Below are 26,020 nucleotides of genomic sequence, written 5' to 3'. Positions count from 1 at the left end.
TTAAAAGATCAATAACCTGCCGGCTAAGGTGCCTGCGAGGCAAACAGCGAGCGAAGACTTAATGCTATCGCTTAAAAAAAAAAGAAATAAAATAAAAAGAAAAAGAAAAAAAGGAAAGAAAGAAAAGGTTTGCATTTTGCAACGGTGGCTTAGCTATATCTTTATTAATAAGGGTAAAAGCAGCCTTCTTCCAGGAGGAAAAGCATTTCATACTTGCATCTGCACAATCCAGCTCTCATATGTGTCCTGAAGCTGCAGTCGTGCATATCATACAGAAAGAGAAATACGGAATAAAAGTGACTCCAGTAATACTAAGTCAGCTCTTTTAAATAACCACTACGGACAGAGAACAAGGAACGTGCCATGAGCTCAGAGAAAAAAAGGGCAGTCAAGGTCGCCTAGAGGATTCTGGTTCATTTATTGAATACATGACAGATCAGACAGACAGTGTAAAATCACATGTATTATTTGTACTTTTAAAAAATTATAATAAATTACTGAATAATTAGTAAAAGCAGTTTTCCTAATGGTTGCTCTCCAGAGACACAGAACAGAGGAGGCAGAAGTAAGAAACATGTACCAGCTGTGAATACGTACAGAGACTGTCACAGAGAGGAATTAACACTGAACAGCACACCAAGTAGTGTTAAACAGGAACACGTGCCAGGTACGAGTCCCTCCCAGCCTTTGCACTGCACACGCCAGCCCAAAGCTGCAGCAAACCTTGTCTTCAGAGCAGGGTCTGCTCTAGCCGAGCCGTAACAGGGCTCTCGCTGCGGCCCCGCGATGCAGGCGCCTGTGTGCCGAGACGAACGCATCCGTACGAGCAGGACTGGTCCTGCTTCCTGGGAGCGGACGTCCTACCACCAGAAGGTTAACTCTCAGTTTCTTCTGGTCTTCTGCTGATTTAAAAAGAGTGGTCACTCACTCTCCCAGTTATCTCATCTCTAACTGGAAAGAGATCTAGTCTTTTTAGGTTTCTTGTAATGGGCTGAGGGCTTTGAATTCTTCTTCTTTAGGTGTAAATGCCCACTGACGTGTCGCAGTTTCTAAGAGAATGTCCATCGCTGGACTCTTTGTACAAGAGATGTTCAGAAAGGACACACTGAACAGCTGCAGGTGGCACACCACTCCTGCAAATCCTCCTGCCCCAAAAACATTTGCAAGGGCTGACTGCTGAGGGCTCTGGAAATCTAGATACATATGTTGATATTTAACTGATCACAGCATTCTTAGAGGCCTTTCTAAAAATTGGACCCATCATTATTCAGCAAAAATGTACAATCAGCAAGAAACAATGAAATGTTTTCTGAACCGACAGCAAAGTCGAGCAGACTGGAGTGCCACTGCCCTGCAATGCTGAGGAGCCGATTCACGCATTTCCAGTTTAGGAACGTACTCACTCATTGCAAGTGTCATGACCCTACTGATTGACCTCATATTCTGCACTGAAGTCAAGGAGCTTGTGGCTTCCCAGACAAACTAAAAACAATGGCATTCAAAGAATTAGAGAAGCAAAAGCTAGAAAACAAGGTTTGTCTGAAAACTGTCTCCTAAATGTTGGAGGAGAAAAAAAGTGATCATACACTATGAGAATGTCAAATCGTATCTGTGAGAAACCTGCAGATCTGAGAAACTTGTATTCAGATCTTACAGTGCTGGGAGCAGTGGGGCACATCTGCACTGTAGTTGCTGAGTCACAGAACAGCACTGAGGAACTAAACAAGACCATTTATAGGCCAGGGTCCTTCAAGCACTTAGATACACTGCATTAGCTCTCAGAGCAGCAGCCAAAAGTGAACATAGTTTCAAGCCAGGCTGCATCTGCTACGCAAGTTACCCAGGAACCTACAGCAAACAAGGGCAGGCAAGGAACAGTCACTGTCTGAAATAAAACTTCATTAAAAAGAAAGATAGCAGAAGGCAGACATGCATAATTTATGGTGGTAATTCTACATGTCAGGGGCTATTGGGTTCTAATGGCTCTTGAGAATGCAATCTAATTCTTTCAGCCAAAATAGCCAAAAAAGCACCTACACAAAATAGTTACTGTCAGAAGCCCCTTATCCATTGGAATCTATTGTAATTGTGTAGTTACTGGTCTCCAGTTAAATAATAATAATAATAATAATAAAATCACAAAATACCAAACCATCAAACCTGCCATCTGCCATGTTACCTCCCTGCTTTACCTCACGAGACAATTACTGTTAACTTGAGCTCACCCTGACACAGAGGACAGTTCATAGTCACTGGATGAACTGAACTGCCTCTCTACCTTCTTTTGATCTTTGATCTTTTGGAGGATATTGACCTTTTTCTCAAAGTAGTTTACAAGGGCTGTCTCTGTCAGCATGGATGCTAAGATCTGCTCAAAGGAGATAGACCAGTCTGTATCAATGGTACTGCCATACCTGGCAGCTGAACTACCACCTTCACAACCGACCAGGACTGTGTCATCTGCAATGTCTTCACACTGCAAGGAGCCTGTGCTGACCATGGAGTAGGAAGACATGGACATATCATCTTTGGTTTCATCATCTGATAGCAGCTGTAAAGGAGAGCCTTGTCCTTCCCCTGTCCCATCTCCCAGAGTTTGGTTCTCCTGCTGAGTTTTTCCAGGCTGAGCATCTCCAGGGGTTTTGTCCTCATGGTCAACTTGAGGTTGCTGCTCCACTGCTGAATTCTGACTTTGATCGAATGTTGGTGACTCCTCTTCACCCACAGGATCTTGGGTATTGTATGCTTTGCAGTCTTCAGACTTCTTCATGGGCCGATTAGAGAATTTTTTTCCAACCTCCCCAATTCGCAGAAGGAGACTGGCTACAGTGGCAATTGCATGATACAGCTCTTGCTCCACTGGGTCCTCACTGAACATGTTGTAAAGAGTCTTGCATAACTCTATGAATTGTTCCTTCGAAAGACAAAGACCAAAAATCATACGTCAGACTGTACAACAACATTACAGTGCTGGATGAAGCAACACAGGTATCTTGACTGACTCCTTTATTTGCCTCCCCACCAAGTGGGAACTTATTTACAGATTAAGAACAGTTCAAATTCAGGCAAATTGCTGTATCTGGGACAGAGGCTAAACTGAGACCCAGATGGCAATGTGATAAGCTATTTTTTTCCCCCCTTCTGACTGACACATAGAACACTAACACATTCACTTCTGCAAAAAACTGAGAGCTTCTGTCCTGCTACTCTTTTGTGGTCAGCTTCTAAGCATGTCCAAACTGGGATAATAAGCACCCATACAAGAAATTAGAGACAGAGAAGATAACACTAGTCACCACTGTGACCTGCAACCACATTCTTCCCTCTTCACCAGCTAGCTGTACCTGGAGGCAATGCATAAACAAAAAAGCCTGACAACTTTGTATCACTGATGGGATATTTGAAACCCTGCTCTAGAAGGAAAGTGTAGATCATAGTTGTTTTAGGAAAAGGTAGTCTGGCAGGCAGAGAGTGTTAAATACATTTGCCTAGTAGAAACAAAGCAGTCTGACAGCCGGATACACATCCACTGAGGAATTCAGCAAAGTGTGTGGAATCAGGCACTACTAAAACTCATCAGACCAGTACAGCAGAGGAGGACTGAGCGTGCCGGCATAATGACTGCTATGTACTACTGAATTGTCCACTAAGCTGTAAGTCATCTAACTGGAAATCACTCACTTCTTACCTGGCTCATTTTGGGGAGATCCTTAATGGTTTCTTTCCTGGACTCTTTTTCTTTGGCCCACATTCTTAGGTAGTATCTATAGTCTTGTGGACTGGTACCTTTCTCCTCTGCAAGATAATATCAAACCATTAGTGCCTGGTAGTTAGTGGTTTGAGTCTTAAAAAGTGAATCCCATGTCAGGAGAAAACAGTCTGGGAAGCAAGTTTTAATGGTAATTTAGGAGAGGATCTGTGAAGACGGCTAATTTGCTAGTTTATTTGGCATGACTTAATAGCGCAAAAAATTTTACACTGCTGCATCAGCTTGACTTCTCATAAATGAATCCAGAGTTGTTAATTTGAAAATCACGACTGGTGTGTTAAAGAGTCAGAGCGGTAAAGGCATAAAAGAGACCGTTTTCCTGGTTAACATCTCACTGTACTTTTGTCCACAAGGGACACTTTGAAAGGTTTCTTTGATATAGAGAAGAGACAATGAACAGTTGATACTATGAGAGAGACAAGACTAAAATGTGGTAATGTGGTAAAAAAGCCGTATCTATTTATGATTATGAAATTACCTTTTTCTTGACAGCTCTCATTTTTCCTTCCTTTGTCTTCCTGCATTTCTAAAAACAATGGAATTATAAAAGAAACTTTAATATCCAGTTTTCAGCAACACAACACATTGAAAACATAAGACAACTCAGGCCCAAAGAAATACCACACAAGAATATGTTCAACAGAAGCTAGATCTCTCACTCCCACATTATGTTTGGAGGAATGAATAAGACAGTATGAAAGCAAGAGACTGACTGGATAAACTAGGAAAAAAAGAAGCCACGCTGAACAAGCGAATGAAAAGTCAGTAGGAGGCAGAACACAAAGAGAAAGGCTGAAACAGACATAAAAGACAACTAAGCAACTTGATCACTTAGACACAAAATTCAGCAAGCCAAAACAAGATAAAAAGTGAAAAATAAAATAAAACAAAACCCACAAGGTGTGGCAGTGCACCAAGGCAGGCCTGTGACACAAGGATAGCTGATAAGAATCTACACTCACCATTATTCTTCAATTGAGTTGACGTTTTGGAAGCTATTTGTAGAGCCTAGCTTTAGAATTTCTTTTCTGGTTCCCTATACTGCCACTAGACTATATAGGAAGTCTTGGCTCATCTCAGACTGTTCAGCATCAAACAGAGCAAGTACTCCTTGTGCTTATTCACTCAGGTTTTTGGAGCATTATCCTAATCTGACCAAACATTTAGCACAAACAACATTTTGACCTTCTCCTATTTGACAATCCCTAAAATTGTGTTTTAACAAATACAGTAAATGAAAGTCTACTGACGTTTTTATAGTGCAGTGGTATGTATCTTTCTTTCAACTGGAAGACTGTGGAGGATGCATAATGATAACACAAGAACTATCTACCTGGACCAGTAAGCCTACCATCTCGCATACTCTGCTCTGAGCACGTTTTTCCACCCAGTCCCTAAGATGAGGCAAGTTCCACAAGGAGAGGCTCGACAAAACCTATTTTGACCAAGGTTGAAACATAGTAGGTAGAGCAAACCAGGCACTGAAAGGTGTTTAATTGCTTATAGCATTTTGTTTACAGGGGAAATATCAGGAGAGAGGAGCAGTGGCAACAAATTCACAGTATTTAAATAGAGCATTCATGCTGGCAAATAGTATCAGCATTATGGCAGCGCTCAGTGTGCGCACATAACCCAGAGACTGACCTTGAGACTCACAGTGCAGGCAGAAATCCAGTTCTGAGACAAAAGGAGATACTGGAGCAGCAGAAAAAGGGGTTGAGGGGACAGTATCCCAGATAAAACAGAAGAAAGGGCCATACAGAGATAGACACAAAGGAGGAAACAAAAACAAGAAAAGAGACAATGAGACTTGCATGAAAACCCCAAATCAAAAGGGGAACAGGGACTGGTAAAAGCAGATACAGCACACTGCTCCTCCTCAGCAGTCTATGACTGTGCTTCAGAGCATGCTGTGTCCTGCATGAAAGGAGTGCTGAGCAGTTTAACTCCAAACTTCTTTCCCATCATGCAACAACAAAAGTCAACCCAAACACACTGGCAAATCTTAACATATTGCCACCAGGAGATCATGCCTTGTGAAATTACCATTCAAAGCACATGGATTTGTGCTGTAGCTCCTGCCTAAACTGAGAGGTAGGGATAGTAAATGTTGTATTACCTTCTGTTGTAACATCCTCTGTGAAATAACTTGTGGCCTCCAAAGCAGATTCTGTCTCCTCTGGGCTCAGAGCTGTACTTACAGAGAAAGAAATGAAAGATTTCTGAGTTAATTGAATGGCAGCATCACCCACTTCATTAGCAAAATTCATAAAGCATTCCTTTTCAATTGCGTGTCAGCACAGACCACGATCAGTGGTAGCAGAACACAGGAGCAACCACTCACCAGGAGGCAGATGCAGTTTGTAAAGTACTTTGAGTTTTTCAGTAAGGTCACCATGATACATCCCACCTGTGAGGAATTAAAAAAGAGTAAGAAAAATAGCACTTAGAATAAACAATCACCCTCTGCCCACAGGCTCAAAAACAGACTGAGTTTCCAGGCACTAACTGCAGGAGATCATGCCTTGTGAAATTACCATTCAAAGCATATGGATTTGTGCTGTAGCTCCTGCCTGAACTGAGAGGTAGGGATAATAAGTGTTGTAGTGCTTCCACACTAACTGCACACAGCTCTGTGCAGAAGTAGTAAAGAAATCCACAGCAAAGCTGCATCATGCTATTTTGCCTCCTATCCTCTCCTGAAATGGAAGACTGTCTAGAAAAAAGGCATCTTTTGTTCTTCCAGAAGCTTCCTGTAAGGCTGTCACCCTCCTCTCACAGCAGTGCAAATGCTGCAATCTCCTTTTAGTTCTGTGTTCAGAAAAGGACAGAAACATGTTTTGCAATACTCCATCATCTCCAGAAACACCACTTACTCATCCCTGTCACAAACTCCTTGAAGTTAATGAGAGAATCTCTGTTTTCATCCAGAAGCCGGAACAACCGCCCTGCTAGCACAGGGGTATGTGTGCCACAGGACCAGGGGGTCAAACTGATGAACAGGTCTTTGAACTGCTCCATGTCTATGCGATACTGCTCCAGGTAGGGCAAACTCTGATCTCGGCGGGCAGCTGCAGCACGATTATTTCCCCAGTAACAGCTCATCAGATATTTTGCCTTTGGAGGGAAAGGGTTAATAGGTCAGATTATATTATTGCACAACCACTTGCAAGAGTAGAGACTTTGTTATAACTCCAAAATAGCACTGAGTAGGCAGAGGAGAGACATTTCAGGACATACTGTTTATCTCCCCATTATTAACACTATTACTTCACTACAAAATAATATGAAATGAAAGAAGAGACAGGGATTTCATGAAAGTCATAAAGAATAATTTTAAATGAAAAATCCAAAAAGCATGATATTTGGTCTGAGAGAAATGAAATCCAGAGGCTTTACTGCAAAGAGTGCTTGTAAATTTTGGAACTAAACTTCTCTTGCTGGTTCTATAGCACACTACAGCTGAGTTTATAGTGACTTTGGAAAAGGTAATTTGATAATATCTTTTTAAAAAACACATTCACTGCCAAACAGAGGCAAAACGCTTAAGTAATTTTGTGATAATTACAGAACAAGTCAATGGCAGATTTAAAAATAAAAATTAAAGTGCATTCGCTCCTAGCTCCTTATTCTAAGTGCTATGTGACGTTCTTTTCCATTGTCTCCAGGATCTCTTCCTGAGTATTACTCAAAAGCTGCAAATGTGTTTTGGCCATCTTTGCCAAAAGTAAAACTCAAATAATAATGGAGCCAATCTCACTGACACTACACGTAACAGAGAACCACGTCTGTTTCTGATCGTTTGAATCATGAATCAAAATACAGTCATTACTTCCTTTTGGCTCATTTTGGTATTTGTTCTCTTTGTGTCAGAACACATTCTTACCCACTCTAGCTTCTTACCTTGAACACTACATAGAGCTCTTCTAATTCTTCAATAGAGAAGCCAATGTCACTAGACACAGCTCGGACCTAGAGTTGAGGAGAAAATAAGAGCGAACAATTTATTTCAAAGCTGCACAAATTCAGTATGACTTACTGAAAAATTAGTATAACAAAGGAGAGAAGAAAATAAGTGCAAGGAGATGTGACACAGGAGGAGAAAGAAAATGTAACATTCTGATATCTCCAATTGCTAGGGATTATAGGTCAGGAAGACAGTTTCTAGTCAAGCAAAAACTGCTGACATTTAGAACAGCTAATAAAAATTACTGAGCTTATTTCCTGTTTTTGCAAGCCTGAGAACAATACGTTGCCCCTTCTTTTTGTTTTTATCTTTGGATGTTTGACTCAGATGCATTGAAAAACAAGAGTGTAAAACAACTGGATGAGGTTCTCTCTTTAGAATACGAGATATTATAATAGATGTCGATACACCTCTTTGGCCCTGAACTTGTCTACAAAATACCCCAACATTCCAGCAAACTCTCTAAAAAGTAATTATCTGCCAGCTAGTTTTACTAAAATATTGCAGGCGAAGTTTTACTCAAAAATTGCAGGTCTGTCACTGCCAGATAGTGAAGAATATCACAAAGCTTGCAGTTTTTTTTTTTATTATTTTCCTCCATGCCAAATATCTCATTCAATCATGCCCTAGCGCTTTGATCCATTTTATTAGATGAATAAGAACTACATTAAGAAGGAAACTGAAAATCCGTTAATCTAGTCAGCCAGTAAATCCATTTTTCACATTATCTGCAGTTCTTTAAGTCACTTTAAACTGAGTTTGCTACAGGGTAAACTTCCTAAAGGCTTAAAGCAAAACATGTTACATTTAACATGCCATTTGGTAGCTCATTTAATCTGGGAGTCACATACCACACTCTTCTTGGCTGTATCCTCCAGGGACTGGATCACTTTCAGTCTTTGCTTAAAACGCATTTGTTCAATGTCATCTGCCTTCAGATTGCTAAATTTCTACAAGAAAAGGAGGATACCAGGTCAGCATCATCTGCTAAGGATAGAACAACCTCTGTTCAATCACATGTTCTTTAGCAATTGTACAGTCCCCTCAAAGATGATCTAAAACCACTAGAAGCCTTTTATCATTGGGGATAAGATGAGAAAGAAAGTTCCCATGCACCCCTGCCTTGCAAGAGAATTCGCTCAAAATTCCTACAAGAAATCCAACATCAGAAGTTTCTGAAGAATGCCAGAAAAAAGCTTCTGTCAGGAATGACAGAAATACAGATCCTGTACTGTAGCAGAGATAGGGATTAGACAACTTTTTGTTCCTTCCAGACATGTTTTTTTCTGGAACTTACATGAGATACAGCTACAAACACCAAAGTAACAGGCTTTTCTTCTATGAAGTAGGTCAAACAAGTAAGACGAATTTGGTGACATTCTTTTAAAAGAGAAACCACGGACAGTCAGAGGGGGCAGATCCCAAGAAAGAAACAAAACCCACCACCAATATGGCAGCTGCATGCCTATAAGCAGCTGGAAGGGGACAAGATGAAGAACAGGAGATAAAAAAAAAAAGAGAAATGAATCTACCTTTATCACAGTGGGAGAAGTGAGCTGTCAAATGCCAGCTGGCTTGTCTATATTATTTCTGTCACCGAAACACATCTTTCTTATGAGCAAAGAGCTTGTTCTCAATATGAATGATGAAGTACACCTCCACCAGTACTGAGGTATTTCAATGGCTCAGAACCCACTCTCAGTCATCTTGCTATTATTGTAGCACAAATCACAGAATAGGATTCCTGCAGATATGTACTGAGGCACTTCCATGTTTCTGCAGTATACCTCTCAGGAACTGTACTGTGAAATTCCTTCTCCAGCTCCCTAGCACTGACAATTACAGAATTACAGAGAATCACACAATGGTTAAGGTTGGAAGGGGCCTCTGGAAATCATCTAGTCCAATGCCCCCTTGTCAAATAGTGTCACTTAGAGCACATTGCCCAGGATTATGTCTAGATGGCTTTTGAACATCTCCAAGGATGGAGACTCCACAACCTCTCTGGGCAACCTGTTCCAGTGCCCTGTCACTCTCACAGTAAAAGTTTTTCCTCATATTCAGGTGGACCTTCCTGTGTTTCAGTTTGTGCCTGCTGCCTCTTGTGCTATCGCTGGGCACAACTGAAAAGAGTCTGGGCCCATCCCCTTTACAGCCTCCCTTAGGATACTTATACACATTGACAAAATCTCCCCCCTCAGTCTTCTCTTCTCCAGCCTGAACAGTCCCAGCTCTCAGCCTTTCCTCATAGGAGAGATGCTCCAGTCCCTTCATCATCTTCATAGCCCTCTGCTGGACTTGCTCTAGTAGCTCCATGTCCCTTTTGTACTGGAGAGCCCAGAGTTGGATGTAGTACTCGAGATGCAGCCTCACCAATGCTGAGTAAAGGGAGGAGATCACCTTCCTCAACCTACTGGCAATGCTCTTCCTAATAATGGTATCTTCCAGGATACCATTGGCCTTCTTGGCCACAAGGGCACGTTGCTGGCTCATGGTCAACCTGTTATCTGTCAGGACTAAGGACCTTTGTGGAGCTGCTTTCCAGCAGGTCAGCCCCCAGCCTGTACTGGTGCTCAAATACAAGCAGGAGTGGAGACCTCTGGCTTGTAGCTTTTACTAGTTTTCAGTTTTCATTTTAGTCTTCACTGGGATTGGAGAGACTCTTTGGAATCCACAACAGTCAGAAATGTTAGACTCTACTCATACCAAAAAGGAGAATTAATGGCTTGAACCTGCACTCCTTAAACATCTCAAACTGTGAACACTGCTCAGGTCCCGGTTTCATAAGAAGTACAAAACTGGGCTTAGAAAGCAAAAATCACTTTGGTAAAAACTAAGCCAGAACCGGACCTCATAGGATGTTTTGATGAGTTCAAAGATGTCTATTTCAAGTGGTGGGTCATCCCCACTTGTCAGTAAGGCATGCAAGTGGGGAATAGGTGGTGAGACGCTCTGTCTGTTAACTACATTGTCCAGATACCTGTAGGGGAAAAAAACAGAACAGACACAGGATTCTGGAGTTAGCGTCAGGGAAAACAACATCCTAAACACTTAATTCCCAACTCCTTTATATCATTAATCTACACAGGCAGAAAAACTAAATTTTTCCCAGTTAACCTACTAGGGTATTCTCTGCCTCTTCTATACAGCTAATTTTCATTCTGTTTTTGGAATATCTCTTTTTAAAATTGGGCTTCAGGAAGTAAGTCGAAAATTCTTGTTGCACATAGAACGAATTCACATTTCAAACAAGAAAATCCTGCGTTTAGCTCACTGGGGGAATACTCGTTTGATGAGGTTTTATGTTTTCAGAGGGTAATTCCACCCAAGATTTGGTCCTGACAGTGGATCAGAATACTTTCGTGAATTTTGGATCCAACCCTTTGGATTTCAGATTCAAACTGAGCAGCAGGAATGCATCATGCCACAAAGCAAACAACTTTGAAACATGGGATTCCTCCATGCCTGAACCTGACCTGGCAATTCCTTTCAGCTATTGTAAAAGAAAAAGCCAATCTCTCTGGAGCACAAAAAGCTTAATGACAGGACAAGCATATCCTTCTAAAATTATATCTATGACCTGCTATGTAATGGAAATCAGAGGAACTCTGGAAAAAGCTCTCTTATTAGGTGGGAAAAAAATGACAATTAAAAAGGGTGCCACTATCATTCAGTTTCTTATAAGTAAGAGCAATGAATGGTACCTGCCCAGAATAGTCATGGCTTCACCTTCATCACAACACTGTAACAACTTCTCCATGTTGGCATCAAGTATGGCCAATGACACCTGCAAGATAAACTTGATGCCCTCGTAGAAAAAACAGTCAACAATGACCACGGCACTCTCAAAGGGCATGACGCTGAGAAAGAGAGTGAGAAACCAGGAAAGAGATATGGTGGAAATCACTCCAAGGTCCTGCATCTTTTCTGACAGCTGTGGAAGATACTCTCGTGTAAGTTCTTCAAAGATGCCTTGGTCAACTAACGCACCTGGAAGAAGAAACAAAAACAATGGGAGAACTCACATTTCTTAGTACCATGGTATTATGCCCAAATTAATCAATTATTAAATAAAGTAGTGCAAGTTCACTTTATTTTCATATCAACCTCTTGACACCAGAGTTAAAACTAACACATTTGTTTAGGTTTTTTTCCGTGTTCTTAATGAATATATAGAGAGGAATGCTACTACTAAATTAGGGAGCATGCAGTTCAATCTCTCATTGATCTATGCATTTTCCCTGAAAGGAGGAGTTGACGATTACTGATCTTATGACATTCACATGAAACCAGACTCTCTTTTCCAGCCTGACTTTAAAAGTTCATGAAGTGGGACTTCCACAAACCTTTCTTCAGAGCCTATTCCAAAGATTTATTACATCATTCAGAAGGGAGAAAAATAACCCAATATTTTTATTTTAGTTTTGTCCTAACGCTGATGATTCTTCCTGCTACCAATTTTAGTACTGAATTTATCTTTTTTGTTAGGCTTGGTAGCTGGTAGTATCTCTTCCTGTGTCTCCATCATACACCTATACCTTTAGAGGAAACCAACAGGTTTATGCTTCATTTTCTTTAAAATGCGTGACATTTAATTCATTCTGAAGAAACAAAATGTTCCTGAGAGATGCTGGTGGAACTGCAATTGAAAATTCAGGCTCCAGCATGAATTGGACAAAAACTCACCCACTACTCTTGTGTTGTAGTAATCTGGCAACATCCGCTCACACAAAGCCACTAGGAGCCAGAAAGCTTCTTCCTCATTGCAGTATAGCAGCAGTACCGATGTCACAATGTTCATGGCCTACGAGCCGGCACAGTGCAACACGCAGGCAGAGAAGAGAAATAAGAGAGTCTTCACATTATATATCTGCTAAACTTGAAAAAGCATGATTACAGCTGTATAGTCCTATGGGAGTGACGGTCAGATCTATTTCCAGTTTTTACTGGTATGTGAGTCACTGAGTGACCTTGAGTCAATCTACCTTCCTGTTTCTGTTCCTCTGTTTGAGACAGCAGGCAACACAACTACTTTTCGTCAAGCACCTTCATTAACAAATCTGATTGTATTTTGTTTTCGAAGTTTACGTAAAGAGCTGTTTAAAAATTCAGATTTGTTTTCTTTGTTGTTCTGGTATTAGACATTCTCATTCTGTTGTTCTGTTACAATGAAATTTCTGAATTTCTATTGAGCTGTTTCACAAACCAATAACTGGATTCATTTCCAATATATTGACTATATGTATCATCATTTATTCAATTTGATTGTTTATATTAAAAAAATAGAAAATGTTTTTGTTGAACTAGGGAAGGAATAGAAAGGAAAACTAGTAAAAGATTGTGTCATTACTCTTAATAGAAATGTGCAGGATACTTAAATCCTGTATCCAAAGAAAGATCCTGCAACATCACCACATCTTTCCAACTCTCACACCACATGTACAGCATTCAGAAAAACCTTGAACTCAGCAAAAAACTTCGGAAGAATTTCAAGTCAGGCATGGTCACAGTGTAGGGCTAACCAGTCTGAGACTACTTTCTTACCTGACAGTACCCAATTGTTGGATTTCTGAATGCATAAGCTGTTAAGACTCTCCGGAGGGCAGCAATTCCCAACTCATTCTGGAAGGCAGGATGTTCTGGCATGGAACGGTGCAGATCTCTCTCAATTTCCTCTGTAGCAAGATTGTATTTTCCCATTGACTTTTCCACAAGATCTGCATAGTATCCAGGATGAGTGACCATCTCATTCCAAGCCCCTGTAATGACACATACTGTTTCACTTCTTAAGCTTTAGAATACAGACTTTATGTCCACAGTTTCAGCAAAGAGGGAGCCAAGAAGCACTACAAGAACTCAACAAATTACAAGCAGACATGAGAGTACAGGAACAAACTCATTGTTATATCATCAGGTTACAGCCTAGGCCCCAAATACTGAAATCCAGACAGCTACAGCTACGCTCATATATAGGTCACCTCAGAACAGCAATCACTGCTTTTTGTGCAAAACCTCCCTGAGGCATCATTCAGATGGGAGTTAATTTCTTCCTCTGAAATGAGCTATGATTTATACCTTTTCCTCTGAGAAGTGCAGAAAGCTTACTACTGCTAGCTGCCAAAATATCCAGTACAATATCCCACCTGAGAAAAGGAGCCACAGCTCTCCTCGAAGATTCTCTGGGATTCCTTTTTGCACCAGCTCCCTAGTCTTGGCTGTGCGATACATACACATCCCTCGCCCATATTCAAAGAAATGAATGTTCCAAGACTCTTCCTTCATCTTCTCCTTTGCCTTCACAGGAACAAATATGTCCATTTTAGGAGATTAAAACATTTTTCTGTTTGTAGGACAGGTAGTTTCAGTGTACTCAGGCCTATGCTTCACAAAAGAAATGTACTGTGACATTTAAAGGCTTTATTCTTCCTACTGCGTGAAAGGATGCATGCTAAACTACACTGCTGTTCTGAATCACTTCTGACCTGCTTAAAATCAAGTCTTTCAAGTGGTAATATGGGCTGTGCAATGACATCATACTTCACCAATCTCTACATAAATACAAACAGAACTTTAGTCCAAGATGATTTTTAACTAGGATGAAAAGATACTAGTTTCCTGCTTCTTTGATCTAAAGAAAAGTAGTTCTTCACAGACATGAATTTGCATCCCACAAGCACAGTAATACTAATTTCTCAGCTCAAGTATCTCAGGCATTCCACTGCTGAAAAGTAAGCTGATGTTCAGGTTACACCTATGCAGCTCTATCGCTGTGGCAAACACAGCAGTGATACTACAGGTGTGACAGGATCTGGTAAGAAAGTGCATTTTAAGAGTCTTAGAGTAGGGCAGGAAGTCTCTTACCTATTTCAAACTATTATCATTAATTGCTTTAAATTAAAATATTACTTACCCCTTTGGGTCCCAAGAGTTCCTCAGAATTTCTTCTGAAGAGTTTGAGTAGCCCCTGTGAGGCTGTTGGCACTTCCCCTGCACAGAAGTTGACAGGTCGGTTGTTCAGAGCAGATGTTGGGCTAACTACAAGTGTGCTGCTGGAAGGCAACTCTGGCACTTCCTGGAAAACACAGATATTTACTGTGATAAAAAATGTAATGCACTTCTATTGCTGCACAATTAGTCATACACAGCATATCTGTCAAAAGCCAGATTGGACACTGCTATGCTAGTAAAGCATAGGTAGCAACAATTTTGGCTTTTCCCTGATACTTTATTCACATCGTTGAAGAATTAGCCTAGTATTTAAGCCTCTTTCATTGACTTTCAAGACAACTTATGCTACTATTAGCAGTGAATTAACAGGACATGTACTTCAACACCCTTCAGTCAGTTCAAGATTGTAGGCAAACGTAAGCAGTGATCCCACTATGCAAATTATCCTCTAGGGAAAAAGGCAAAGCAACCAAGCTAACAAATAACAGAATGAGACACAAAGCATCTGAACTCATCCAGCCTCCACCCTCTGTTAATGGTCCAACAAAGAGATATCGCTTGTTGGCGCGCACACACACACACTGTAAGGTACATGGCTTTCAGAAAGTGCCAAATGCTCCTCCCACCTATTTTCTTAGTACCTCACATCCAGGATCACCAAAATTCCACTTCCATTCTCTGTCGCTGACACATGGTTTCTTGGATGGTGTTCTCTGCAAGAAATCAGAGATCCTCTGCACCAAGAAATCTCGGTCCTTCAGATTGGCAAAGAAGAAAGTCATTTTACTTCTAGTGCTGATGGACAGAGGGCTCGGCAAGACACTGGAACTATCTGCTTTCTCAACAATTGTCACCTAGAAGACAGATACAAGAGCCACTAGAATCTAGCAGATTCTCCATCATCAAGTACCACACAAAGGCTAGAAACACATAAAAGATGAAAAAAGACTGTGGTCTCAGTACAAAACTAAGAGATTCCCACCTCCCTGAGAGGAATGATGAGATGACAGGCCTCCTCTGCCTTACTGGCAAAGCAGATGTAATTGTTGGAAACAAACATCTGGCCAGGAATGTGCATCTTGTTGAATGGTGTCCACAAGGTACAGTCTGTATGTCCATCCAGGCACTCATCCTTGGGCAGCCGGAAAGTGGCACGATAGCATTCATTTTTGGCTCGAGCATCTAGGTCTCTGGGGAAAAGTAAAGAGTAAACCTCACACACAGTTTATTTCCAACTTGAAAAATCTACCCAAATACTAACGCAACTGTTCACGCCAACTACAACATTCCGACCAAGCTGTGCATTCTTTACTATTAATTTCTGTAACTGAGATGCCATCCCCTATCTGGCTTCTCTTTCAGCCTTCAAATTTCAGACATGCATAACTGGCAAGGCAGGTCCTGCAACATAAGACAAAATACACAAGTGCATCTCAGAACAGGAAACTGAAATGTTACATCAGATTCCTAAACTGTAGAGAACAGTCCAAGGGAGAAGGATTTATTGCAATACATATGTATATTATTTTTGATAAATCTTCAGCTTCAGACAAAGAGGTCAACGTCTCTTTCTCCTTTCACACATTTTTCTACAGAATTTTCAACACATTCTGCTTGAAAATGCCTTTTGACAGTCTCAGGCCATATCTTCATGCATGAGAAAAATAGGAGGATGTATGTGAATGCAATACCACTTGGGGAAGGAAAAAAAGAATAAACAGAGGGTTAGAGACTGAAATAAGTGATACAGCCCCTTAAGTGAGAAAGCCCCAATTCTGACTGGGGCAACTGGGAGCTACAAAATGTATTATTTATCATCTAGGTCATTCCCTCTGCTCAAGCAGGGCTACCTAGAGCATGTTACATCCGCACAGCTTTTGAATATCACTAAGGATTGAGACTCCACAGCCTCTCTGGGCAACCTGTTCCAGCGCTCTGTCACCCTCACAGTAAAGAAGTTTTTCCTCATGTTCAGACAGACCTTCCCTTCTTCTCTGTTCTTTGTTCTCACCACTGGAAACACACCTTTTTAGTGCAGAGATGTTCTTAAGAGGCTTCCTGGGCTTTGGAAGGGATTTGTCCTCTAGGAAGCTCTCATTATCCAACAGCTGCCGCATAGCAATGTTTGCCAACTGCTCCATCAGCTTGAAGGTCTCATTGATATTGAGGAACATGGAAAAATAAAGCTCACTGTCCCTTGTGCTCACTTTAATACACTCAGGAAATAACAGTGTAGCATTTTTTTCTAGCTGGGTTACATCCACCCATTGGATCACCAGTGTCACTGGGAAAAAAAGGTCAAAGAAACTGTTATTAAATTTGAAGCAAAACAAGCAAGAAGCCCAAGCAGCACTGAGGTAGCAGTATTTTTCCCCTTATACAATGACAATATTTTTCTTCATACTTACACTGGGTTTTCCAGAAACACTTGGGAATAATCTTTGGGGTAACTGGACTAGAAAGAATGAAGTTCCAAAAGGAATATCTCCCAGCCAGTAAATGCTTTCAGCTACATTTATCCAAATGTTCATTCTGTCTTTCTTGCAAGTTAGCTTTGAATCAAACAGTTCAGGTTTTGGAAATACTGGGCAAGTGTGTGCCAAACAATATCCCAAACAAGAATATTGCTTGGTTCTTTAATTTAGGGGAAGTAAAACTTTCAGGGGTACTTGTATAACTCAAGAATCTAAACCACATTTTCAAAAATGACTCAGGCATTTAGCCTAGGTTTCACTGAATCATCTTGAGTTTCAAGATCTGATGAGAGAGCTTTGACTTGCAAGTCATATAAGCACTTTTCAAGATTTTACGAAGAATCTCAAGGAAGCTAGATAATAAGGACTGATCTACAGATTATGTGCTGGAACTTAAAGCATTCCTAAAGGGGAAAAAAACGAACAGCTTAAAAAAAGTCCACATGAAAGATCAACCACATCAAAAAGACGATGGAAAATGGCAGATGAAGGAGTAGCCCACTGTAACTCACCCTCTTTGCCCAGCAGGAAGGAGTAGAAACAGAGGTGATTGACAGTGAGATACAGCCAGCCCTGCCTGGGTACCCGTCCCTTCCAGTAGCTGCAAGAATAGTAATTGACCAATTTCTCCACCTCAGGCATCCCAAACTGCTTCCGCATCTTCAGTTCAGCCTCTTTGAATTTACCTGGATCCTCTTCACTCTGAGGCTGCTGGTTCTTGTTCTCTTCAGCAATAATTCCCTGTAGGAACATGACAGAGAGATAAGAAATGAAAGGGAATATGCCCGCTAACAGAAGTAATATACAGGAAAAGGTTACAGAGGCAAACCTGAAGACAGAAAGAAGAAACATCGCAGGGCAGTTATCCTTTCTTCTGTCAGGTTAGAAAAACTGTAAAGACACTTTGAAAGGGCAGTGAGATAATCTAGAAGCCTGCTAGTAGATCTGCTCCTAAACACATGCAGCTAGGGTTCATGTTTAACATTTGACCGAGTTTCTCACAGCTGGTCTGGTAACACTCTGTATGCCCTGAAGGGAGAACTGAAGTCTACTTTTACTTGTCACTAAGCTTCTTCAACAGGAAGATGATCATTTGCCAGGAAGTGCAGAACTCTGCAGTCTGACAGATCTCAACTGACCAGAAGGAAAAACAAATGACCACAGTATCTCTCTTTCCCTCACACACACACACGCAAAGAATCTGATAGGATTACTGGGAAAGGAAAGTTTCTCAGAGCCACAGTCATGACTGCTGATCTTGTATTTTCTCTATATTATGGTATAGCCACTCATATTTGTGGTGTTTTAGATATTGGGAAAAAAAAACAGCAGCAACATTAAAAACAGTTACTGTTCAGTTACCCAGCAATAGTATGGGTTTGATTTAGAGGAGGAAGGCAGCTGCAATTTTGATAAGTACACTTTCAGAGGTCTTCCAGTTACACACCTTTGATAAGATAAGAACAGTTCATGTCAACATTCCGGCAGTTGTGTATTTCTTAGTAAGTAAAGTTTTATTCCTGTTCCCATTTTCTTAAATAGTCAAATTAAACAAATAATATCCAGAAAAAGAGGCTGCCTGGTAGTACTGATGGCCAAACCAGTACACAAACCAAGGCCTGCCTTTCAAGCTGCCCAGTTTGTTACCTTTATAAAACATCTATCTAGAGGAAAGCCCAAACCGCTTGCAACAGTTTCAAATCCAGCTTATTGAGTCCACTTTATACAAGGTTTTACAAGCAGATGTACAAGTGTAATTGTAGCTTCAAATTGCTACTGTTCCATAAAAAAAATACATAAAGGTTTCTATCCTGGAGAATCTGTCGTGAATCTGGAGTGTGTTAAATACACAATGAACAGAAACCCTTGTCTGTGTCTGAATTAGAACTCTGTGGAAGTTAGGATACAATTCCTTTACAACCTGGATGGCTTCTAGACCACTATGGCAGTGCAAGTACATTGCTTGCGAACTAGAACTACCTCTCCTAGATTTATTGCTAGATCAACCCTAATACAACATTTTCTCTGTGTCAAAGATATAATTTGCACGGATTTCAGAGAAGCATTACATTTTAATGAGTTACCATGCTAAGCAGGTTGTTCTTTGAGATTTACTTCTCATAATCATTTGTCCTGTGTGATGGCCATGATGTGACACTAATAATACTGTATATACTTCATGACAATTCCAAATGAATATACGCCTGAAAAGGGAGCAGAGAGAAGTTTTGCTATGGAGCTCTTGCTCCCTTCCTCCCAAGGGTAAAAAAAATCTTAATACCACCTCCCCATTCTTTCTCAGGATCTGGAAGTCCTTCGGAGAAACATGTCCCTTACATGTATCTTGCCCTTCACAAATGTCGTGATATCTTCCTCGTTCTCAAAGATGGAGAGAGTCTGCAGCAAGTTATTCTCCAGCCATTCCCAATGCTTCGTGATCTCTTTACGAGATGATCCTAGTTAAGGAGAAGAAAGAGAAAAGGGAGAGCAAAGAAAAAAAAAGAAATCAGAACAAGCTTTTTATTCCCGTGGGCAGGAGCAGGAAATTAATAAATACAACTACCAAATATTCATCAGGACACAAACGCAACAAGTGTACACACGTCAAGGATATTTTATGTACTCTAACACTATGATTTTAATGAAATGTCTCTATTGGTACTGAAGATAACCAGCGCACTACCAACTAACAGATCATCCTATTTGCCAGGATGCAGCAAGTACAGTTTTTTTCCAGACAATAAGAATTCTTATCTTCCAGATAGGAAGAATTCTTTTAATTCCTGGATATTTTAGAATAAAAATAATGAACTTGCAGAAGAACCTTGAAGTTTCAGACTAACTGAAATTCTTTTATACCTGCAGAGAGGTTCCATTTTCTGCATGCAATAGTCAGCAGAGAGCATACAATTCCAAAACAAAAAGAAAACAAAACATTCACATATCAGAGACTATGTTGTTTGCCTTCTTTAAAAAAAAAAAAAAAAAGCCCCAGCAAAACCTTATACTGAAATCTTCTTTAACCATGCAGCCCACAAGAACACACAAAGGAAAAGCTTCATGGTATAACCAATTTAAGGAACTCGTTTAAAAAGTTGTCTCAGCTAACAACTTTTGTTCTCCTCATTATTTCAGAAATCTGTGTTTACTAAAAGATTTCTTCCTTTCCACTAATGACTATCATTATATTCTCTTGAAGGCAGAAAAAATAGACAGGAAAAAAGCAATTGAATTTTGTAAGCAAGATAATAAACATCATTGAAACCAGACAAAAACAAAGCCGTTCAGAGGCTAGTTTAAGATATTTGTAAGTTTCTATCTCTGCCAAATTCCAGTATTCAACTTCTGAAGTTTCATACAAAAGCAATGGGATATCCAAAAATGTGATCTTGAATACTTCCAGTTAGCAACAGCATCCCTCCCATTACTCAGTTAATGAGACAAAGTAAGTTGTCTCATTTCAAAGAATTACAGGGCTATGTATTTGAGTTTCTGCATACAAACCAATGGATTAGCTAACCAATGGATTAGCCAACAAATATCTTTCTTTTGCCTCTGTGTATAAGCTTACTTGAAGCCTATTCTAGCCACCCGACAATGTTTTTGAAGCATAAATGATGTTGAATAACGTTAAATGGCTTATTGTAGAGGCACTGAAGTATCAGAGGATGCTTTGACCTCGGAAAACACAGGTCTAGCAGCAGTGGCAGGGGGATAAATCCTGTTTTCTGGTTTGTTCCATGAACTGTACTTCTTGCCAAGTGACAGCAGACAAACAGTGGCAGCAGACAAATTGGTAAAAGGAGTCAAGCTTCAGTAATTGAGGACATTCTATGAACAACACTAGAATCACATACGCAAAGGAATAAAACTGCGATTTCTACAAAGACAGTTGTAAGAATGAAGTGCTAAAGATGGAAGCTGCAGCTATAACCAGAACTCTGCCTGCTAGTATTTACACATGATAAAACTGCAAATACATTACATGCATTTTTTTCAACTACAGAACCATATACACTTTATATCACTTTAACACCGATATTTTGCTTTGACAGTCAACTCAGCACATGATATGATTAAAAAAATTCTTTGGATGAAGATAGATATATCTATTTTAGTATAATGTATTGAACTCCATACAGTTGCTATACATCTCATCTCACTCTACCATGCTGCATTACTTAAAAGTAACCAGAATATTGAAGATACCAACTAAGTCACTGTTGAAATTGTACAAATACACCACATTCCTTGAATGTCAAGATAATACAAGAATTAAATTTGCATTGTATGTGGCCACTGAACATTTCTATTCAATTTCTTGCCTGCCATTTTATTTTCCTGCTTTTGTCATCTCTTCCTCAAAAGTAAAACTGAGTTTCTGTGAAACACACAGAAGTTTCTAAACTTCTCTCCTGCAGCATTTAAGCAGCTCTGCAAGGGAGAATATTGTGTTGGTTGCCTGGGGACAAGATGGGAACAGGGAAAACAAGACATCAGCATCTGTGGGCTTAGGAAATGATTACTTCCTGCTCAAATTTTACTTCTGAGCACAAAGTGAGAAGTAGAGATTCTTACTCTATACCAAGTCAGTCTAACAAATAATGCCTGAAGATATTTCTTCAGCAATCAGTAAGAGTTAAAGCCTTAATCCAAATTCACTGCCAGATATTAGAAGGTTGTACACAACACAGCAATCTTTGTCATCCCAATTTTAGTCTCTGATTTACCTCACTTTGACCCTGCAAACACACCTATCCCTCGGAAGAAAGAATTTCTAACATCTACAGTAATCTAAGCTCTTACGGAGTCTAAAGTTCATAATCTACAGTTTGAACAATATTTAGAAGTTCTGTCATTGTTGCCACCTTGTGCTTCCCCAATCAAACACTGAGGCAAGGTGCACTGCCTCACCAGAAGCCCTGGGAAGTTTCCCAAGGAGTCACAGAATACCTCTAAGCGGGATAACTGTTCATTAGAAGAAAACAGAAAACACGATAACACAAACCCAGACCCTTAACAAGAATCACATCAATACCTACCACATGCTACTGCCCAATACACTTGAGAGTCCTGAGTCTGGTGCAGAATACGGTACGGGGCAACTCTGGCACTGGAATCCAAAACCACGTCTAGTGTTCCCACAAGAAGGCCTAGGAAGCAAAGATTTAAAAATTAATACAACGCAATACCAAATCAAGGAATTGAGTTAAGCAAAAAAAATGGCATCAACTTAACAGAAAAATACCGAGGGTCATATTATGTACCCTGTGATGCAAGAACAATGGTGCCTGGTCTGGAAAATGGAGACATACATGTAGTTATTTGCAAGAAAGCTACCTATAAACTGGCTATAGTCAATCCTACTGCTAATAATCAAAATTTAGATTGCAATTAAATGTCTTCTAAATCTCATTATAATCCACTGCTTTCCTAGGAGAGTTCTGTAATAGAAGTGAAATGTATTTTTCTCTGAGAGGTCTGGACATATTGGAGATGCAGTTAAAGTGGGAAGTGTTCAAATTAACTTTATCTGAAAGCCATACAAAATGCTCTTTAGAGCAGAGCTTTGTCCCCAGCATGGAGGTTATTCCCATTAGCCTCTAAAGTCTTTTATCACTGTATCTAAATGATTGTAACATGAATATGAAGTCTTGATAGCTTCCATCCTTCTGTTATTAACAGCATAGAGAATTTTCAATGCTGTATCTTTCAGCATCCCCCATGCAAACAGTACGTAAGATAACTCATCCAAAATGGAATCAGATAGTTGTAGAGAAGTTGGCACTCCCAGGCTTCAATACATTTCTGTAAGCATTTGACTAAAACAAACAAACAAAAAAAACCAAAAAAAGGAAAGAGAACCAAAACTTGATAATGCAGAAGTAAAAAAAATTTTTTTGATATTACATTAAATAAAAAGGCAGACACTCCCAGAACTACTTAATGACAGCCACCAGATCTCGTAAAGCAAATCCATTTATTTCTATGGTTAAAACTATTTAGTAGCTAATCCAAACATTTAGGATGATACTTTGCTCTGTTATTCTAGATAATGTATTACGAACACCTTTACTACAAATTAATTTTGCAACAGCTTCATGTTTTTAATGTACTCTAACATTAGAACTTGGGGAGGAAGCATGGTTGCTACTCTGGACTGGTGCTCAGGAGACCCAGGCTCAATTCCCAGCTTGCTTGTCTGCTTATGCTTTGGCCCAGTCTGAGCAAATTATTCTTATCTGCACCTCATTTATTACCTGAATGAAACATGCTTTTTCCTCTGCTTTATCTCTCTCGGCTACCAACTTGCAGTTAACAGATATGACTGAACCTAACTTCAAGAGAACAGCAAGATCACCCACAGGATGTCCTCACAGGGTTTGGCTGCCCCTAAACAAAAGCGTGTGTCCAGTACAACAGAATCTCAGTTATGGCTACAGATTTCTTCTATATGGTTGTAGACAGAATACAGACTAAACGTCATTCTGATTACTTTCCATAACAATATCTAATATGTCACACATTGACATACAAACCAGAAAAAAAGACAAGCTTCAGAAACTGAGCATGACACCATGCAAACATCCACCCAGCCTGGCTGTATGTTCTTCTAACTCGAAAACGTTAACTCTCCTAACTCTGAGCTGCTGCCCTGCAGTAGTACAGCTCCCTTAGGGAGGCCACGTGGCTTTAAACGCACAGGGGCTCTACGGAAGACTTGCCCATCGAGTTAAACGTTTGCTCGAGAACCAAACCGGCTCAAAGCTTCTGTCACTTGACAATAGTTCACTTTACAGGTTTAATCTTCCAGAAGAGCATCAGGTGCCACTTTTCTTTTTTTTTCCTTTAAAAACCTGGGACACTGCAGAAGACAGTTATATATTTACAAGCACAATAACCCAAGCCGTGTAAAACGGCACACTTCAAAAATAATTTTAAATATCGTGAGAAGAAGAGCCGCGATGACGCCGTGCACAGGGCCAACACACAAACGCGGCTGCTCGCAGGCCAAGCCGGCGGGCGCGTCTGGCGGCTCTCGGGCCGGGGCGCCCGTGCGGGCCCCGCTCACGCGAAATTTCCGTCCCGCAGGTTCCCGCCCGCCGCCGCCGCCGCGCTCGGACACCCGTGAAAACCGGCAGCGCCGCCCGCCACCCGCCGCCGCCGCGAGCGCCACCCCGCGCGAGGGGCCGGGGCCGGGGCCGGCGCCGGGGCCGCGGCCGAGCCGCCGCGCAGCCAGGCCGCGGCCAGGCCGCGGCTCCCCGCAGCGGGCGGGCGGGCGGCGGGCGGGAGCGGCGGCCGCCGCCGCGGCTCACCCGTGAGGCCGCCCCCTTTGCCGTGTCCCCGCCGGCGCTGCAGCAGGAAGAAGGGGTTGGCCCGCTCCGTGACCCACAGCGCGCCGGCCAGCAGCACCTCCTCCGGCCCCAGCCACATCGCGGCGGGCGCGGGCCGCGGGCCGCCGCCGCGGAGCGCACAGGCCCGGCCGGGCGCCGAGGCGAGGCCGGCGCAGGGGGAGCGGCCGCACCGCGCGCCCGCGGGTCACGGGGCCGCGCTGCCGCCGCCGTCGCCGCCGCCTCGCCTCGGCGCCACGGCGCCCTCTGGCGGCCCGGACGCCTCACGGCAGCGGCGGGCCGCGCGGCGCCCGCCCCGTGGCGCAGCAGCGAGGGCGCTCGCTCGGCAAGGCAGCAGTCCGCCGGTTCGAGTCCCCCACCCTCACCCTGGGCGTTTCGGTGCTGATTTTTTTTTGTTGTTGTTTGGCTGCACCATGGTGGGGCTGAATTACAACGTGACCAGCCCAGCCCTGGGGCCGCAAGAAAGGACGAAACTTCCCACCTGCATTTCCTCAGGAACAGCCCTGCTAAAGGGGCCCTTGCCTGTTGCTGCATGCTTTTCCTTGCACCGTGGGTCTTCACCCGGCCACGGCCGCTGCAGCTCCCCTGCCCCATCGCCACCACCAGCCCTGGGGGAAAGGGACGCAGCGACCCCGTGCTGCTCGCACAGTGCCCTGTGGGTGGCGGGGATGTCATTTAGCGGTAAAAAAGAGGAAAGATCCTTTCTCATTTCCTGGCTGCTGAGCAGCTTCCCAGGAGCTCAGTGAAACATGTTTTTGTTGTCGTAGCCATTAGGGCCGTTGTTGCCCTGCAAACTCTGGAAGTGTTACCGCAGCAGCAAGCGCCGGCATCCGCGCTCGCCATGCCGGTGCCAAGCTCGCAGGAAGGCGGGAACGCCGTGTTGTCTCTAGGCTATAAATCCTTCATCCTAGGATGATTTTTTTCTGATAGTCCAATGTCCCAATCCTGCTGGAGCCTCTGTGCACTACTGGAATATAAATATTTACTAACCGGCTTCTGCCTTCAGCCCCGTGGCACGGCTCCGCTGGGGAGCAGCCGTGGCTGCGGGGAGCCGCACACGCGCGCTCGCGGCACAGACAGCTCGAGACGATCCCCTCGGCTGCGACGGGCGAAGCGGGTTACGGGCAGTTGCCAACACACTGCTCTGGGCCCCTCCGAAATTGCCAGCGGGGCAGAGAAGCACTTGGCGCCCCCCCAGCAAAACATTTCCCCCGTCTTCCCACCGCTCAGGCGCTGGAAAATGGCCTCCGAGGCGCTTTCTGGCTCCGGCTAGCGGTGCTCCTCGCCACGGGGACCAGCTGGCCGCAACACCCACCCCACGCAACAGCCCCGCGGCCTCCGGCTCGCGCTGGGGACGGGGCTCCCCTCAGGGCCGCGCTGGGCCGAGCCAGGCCGGGCGCGACGCGGCCTCCCACCGCCAAGGCCCCGCCGGCCCCGGCGCGACGCGGCTTCCCGTCTCCTCGGATTTATAGCCCCGGCTTTCCGCCGCCGCCGCTCCTTTCGCTGTTTT

General features: G+C 42.4%; 1 protein-coding gene across 3 annotated transcripts; it reads right to left on the bottom strand.

Moving 5' to 3' along the window:
• Nucleotides 1-399: 399 nt before the first annotated feature.
• TBC1D9B (TBC1 domain family member 9B) lies at nucleotides 400-24,626 on the bottom strand. Of its 3 annotated transcripts, XM_062587113.1 has the most exons (22): nucleotides 24,475-24,626; nucleotides 22,201-22,311; nucleotides 19,496-19,614; nucleotides 17,671-17,899; nucleotides 16,710-16,968; nucleotides 15,667-15,874; nucleotides 15,326-15,538; nucleotides 14,647-14,808; nucleotides 13,880-14,030; nucleotides 13,281-13,495; nucleotides 12,423-12,540; nucleotides 11,441-11,726; nucleotides 10,587-10,716; nucleotides 8,588-8,686; nucleotides 7,673-7,741; nucleotides 6,646-6,886; nucleotides 6,114-6,179; nucleotides 5,889-5,960; nucleotides 5,414-5,464; nucleotides 4,248-4,295; nucleotides 3,689-3,795; nucleotides 400-2,914 (listed from the first exon to the last, which is right to left on the bottom strand). In XM_062587113.1, exons 1-22 carry the CDS (start codon nucleotides 24,590-24,592, stop codon nucleotides 2,222-2,224), a joined length of 3,765 nt encoding a protein of 1,254 aa, XP_062443097.1. In that variant the 5' UTR covers nucleotides 24,593-24,626; the 3' UTR covers nucleotides 400-2,221. The 3 variants fall into 3 exon arrangements, with proteins under 3 accessions (XP_062443097.1, XP_062443098.1, XP_062443099.1); XM_062587114.1 differs by lacking the exon at nucleotides 5,414-5,464; XM_062587115.1 differs by lacking the exons at nucleotides 19,496-19,614; nucleotides 22,201-22,311; nucleotides 24,475-24,626 and adding an exon at nucleotides 17,988-18,060.
• Between the last annotated feature and the right edge of the window lie 1,394 nt (nucleotides 24,627-26,020).

Source organism: Rhea pennata, chromosome 14 (assembly GCF_028389875.1).
Source record: "Rhea pennata isolate bPtePen1 chromosome 14, bPtePen1.pri, whole genome shotgun sequence".
NCBI lineage: Eukaryota > Metazoa > Chordata > Aves > Rheiformes > Rheidae > Rhea > Rhea pennata.
Note: the sequence above shows the minus strand (reverse complement) of the source record. Positions and strands in the feature narration are given on the sequence as shown.

Excerpts from the sequence above, each read along its gene's own strand:
- TBC1D9B (XM_062587113.1), bottom strand. The coding sequence starts at position 24,592 with ATGTGGCTGGGGCCGGAGGAGGTGCTGCTGGCCGGCGCGCTGTGGGTC. Across the intron at positions 22,312-24,474 it reads CAAAGGGGGCGGCCTCACGG|GCCTTCTTGTGGGAACACTA; the intron begins GTGAGCCGCGGC and ends TTTGCTTCCTAG. Across the intron at positions 19,615-22,200 it reads GTATTGGGCAGTAGCATGTG|GATCATCTCGTAAAGAGATC; the intron begins GTAGGTATTGAT and ends CTCCTTAACTAG.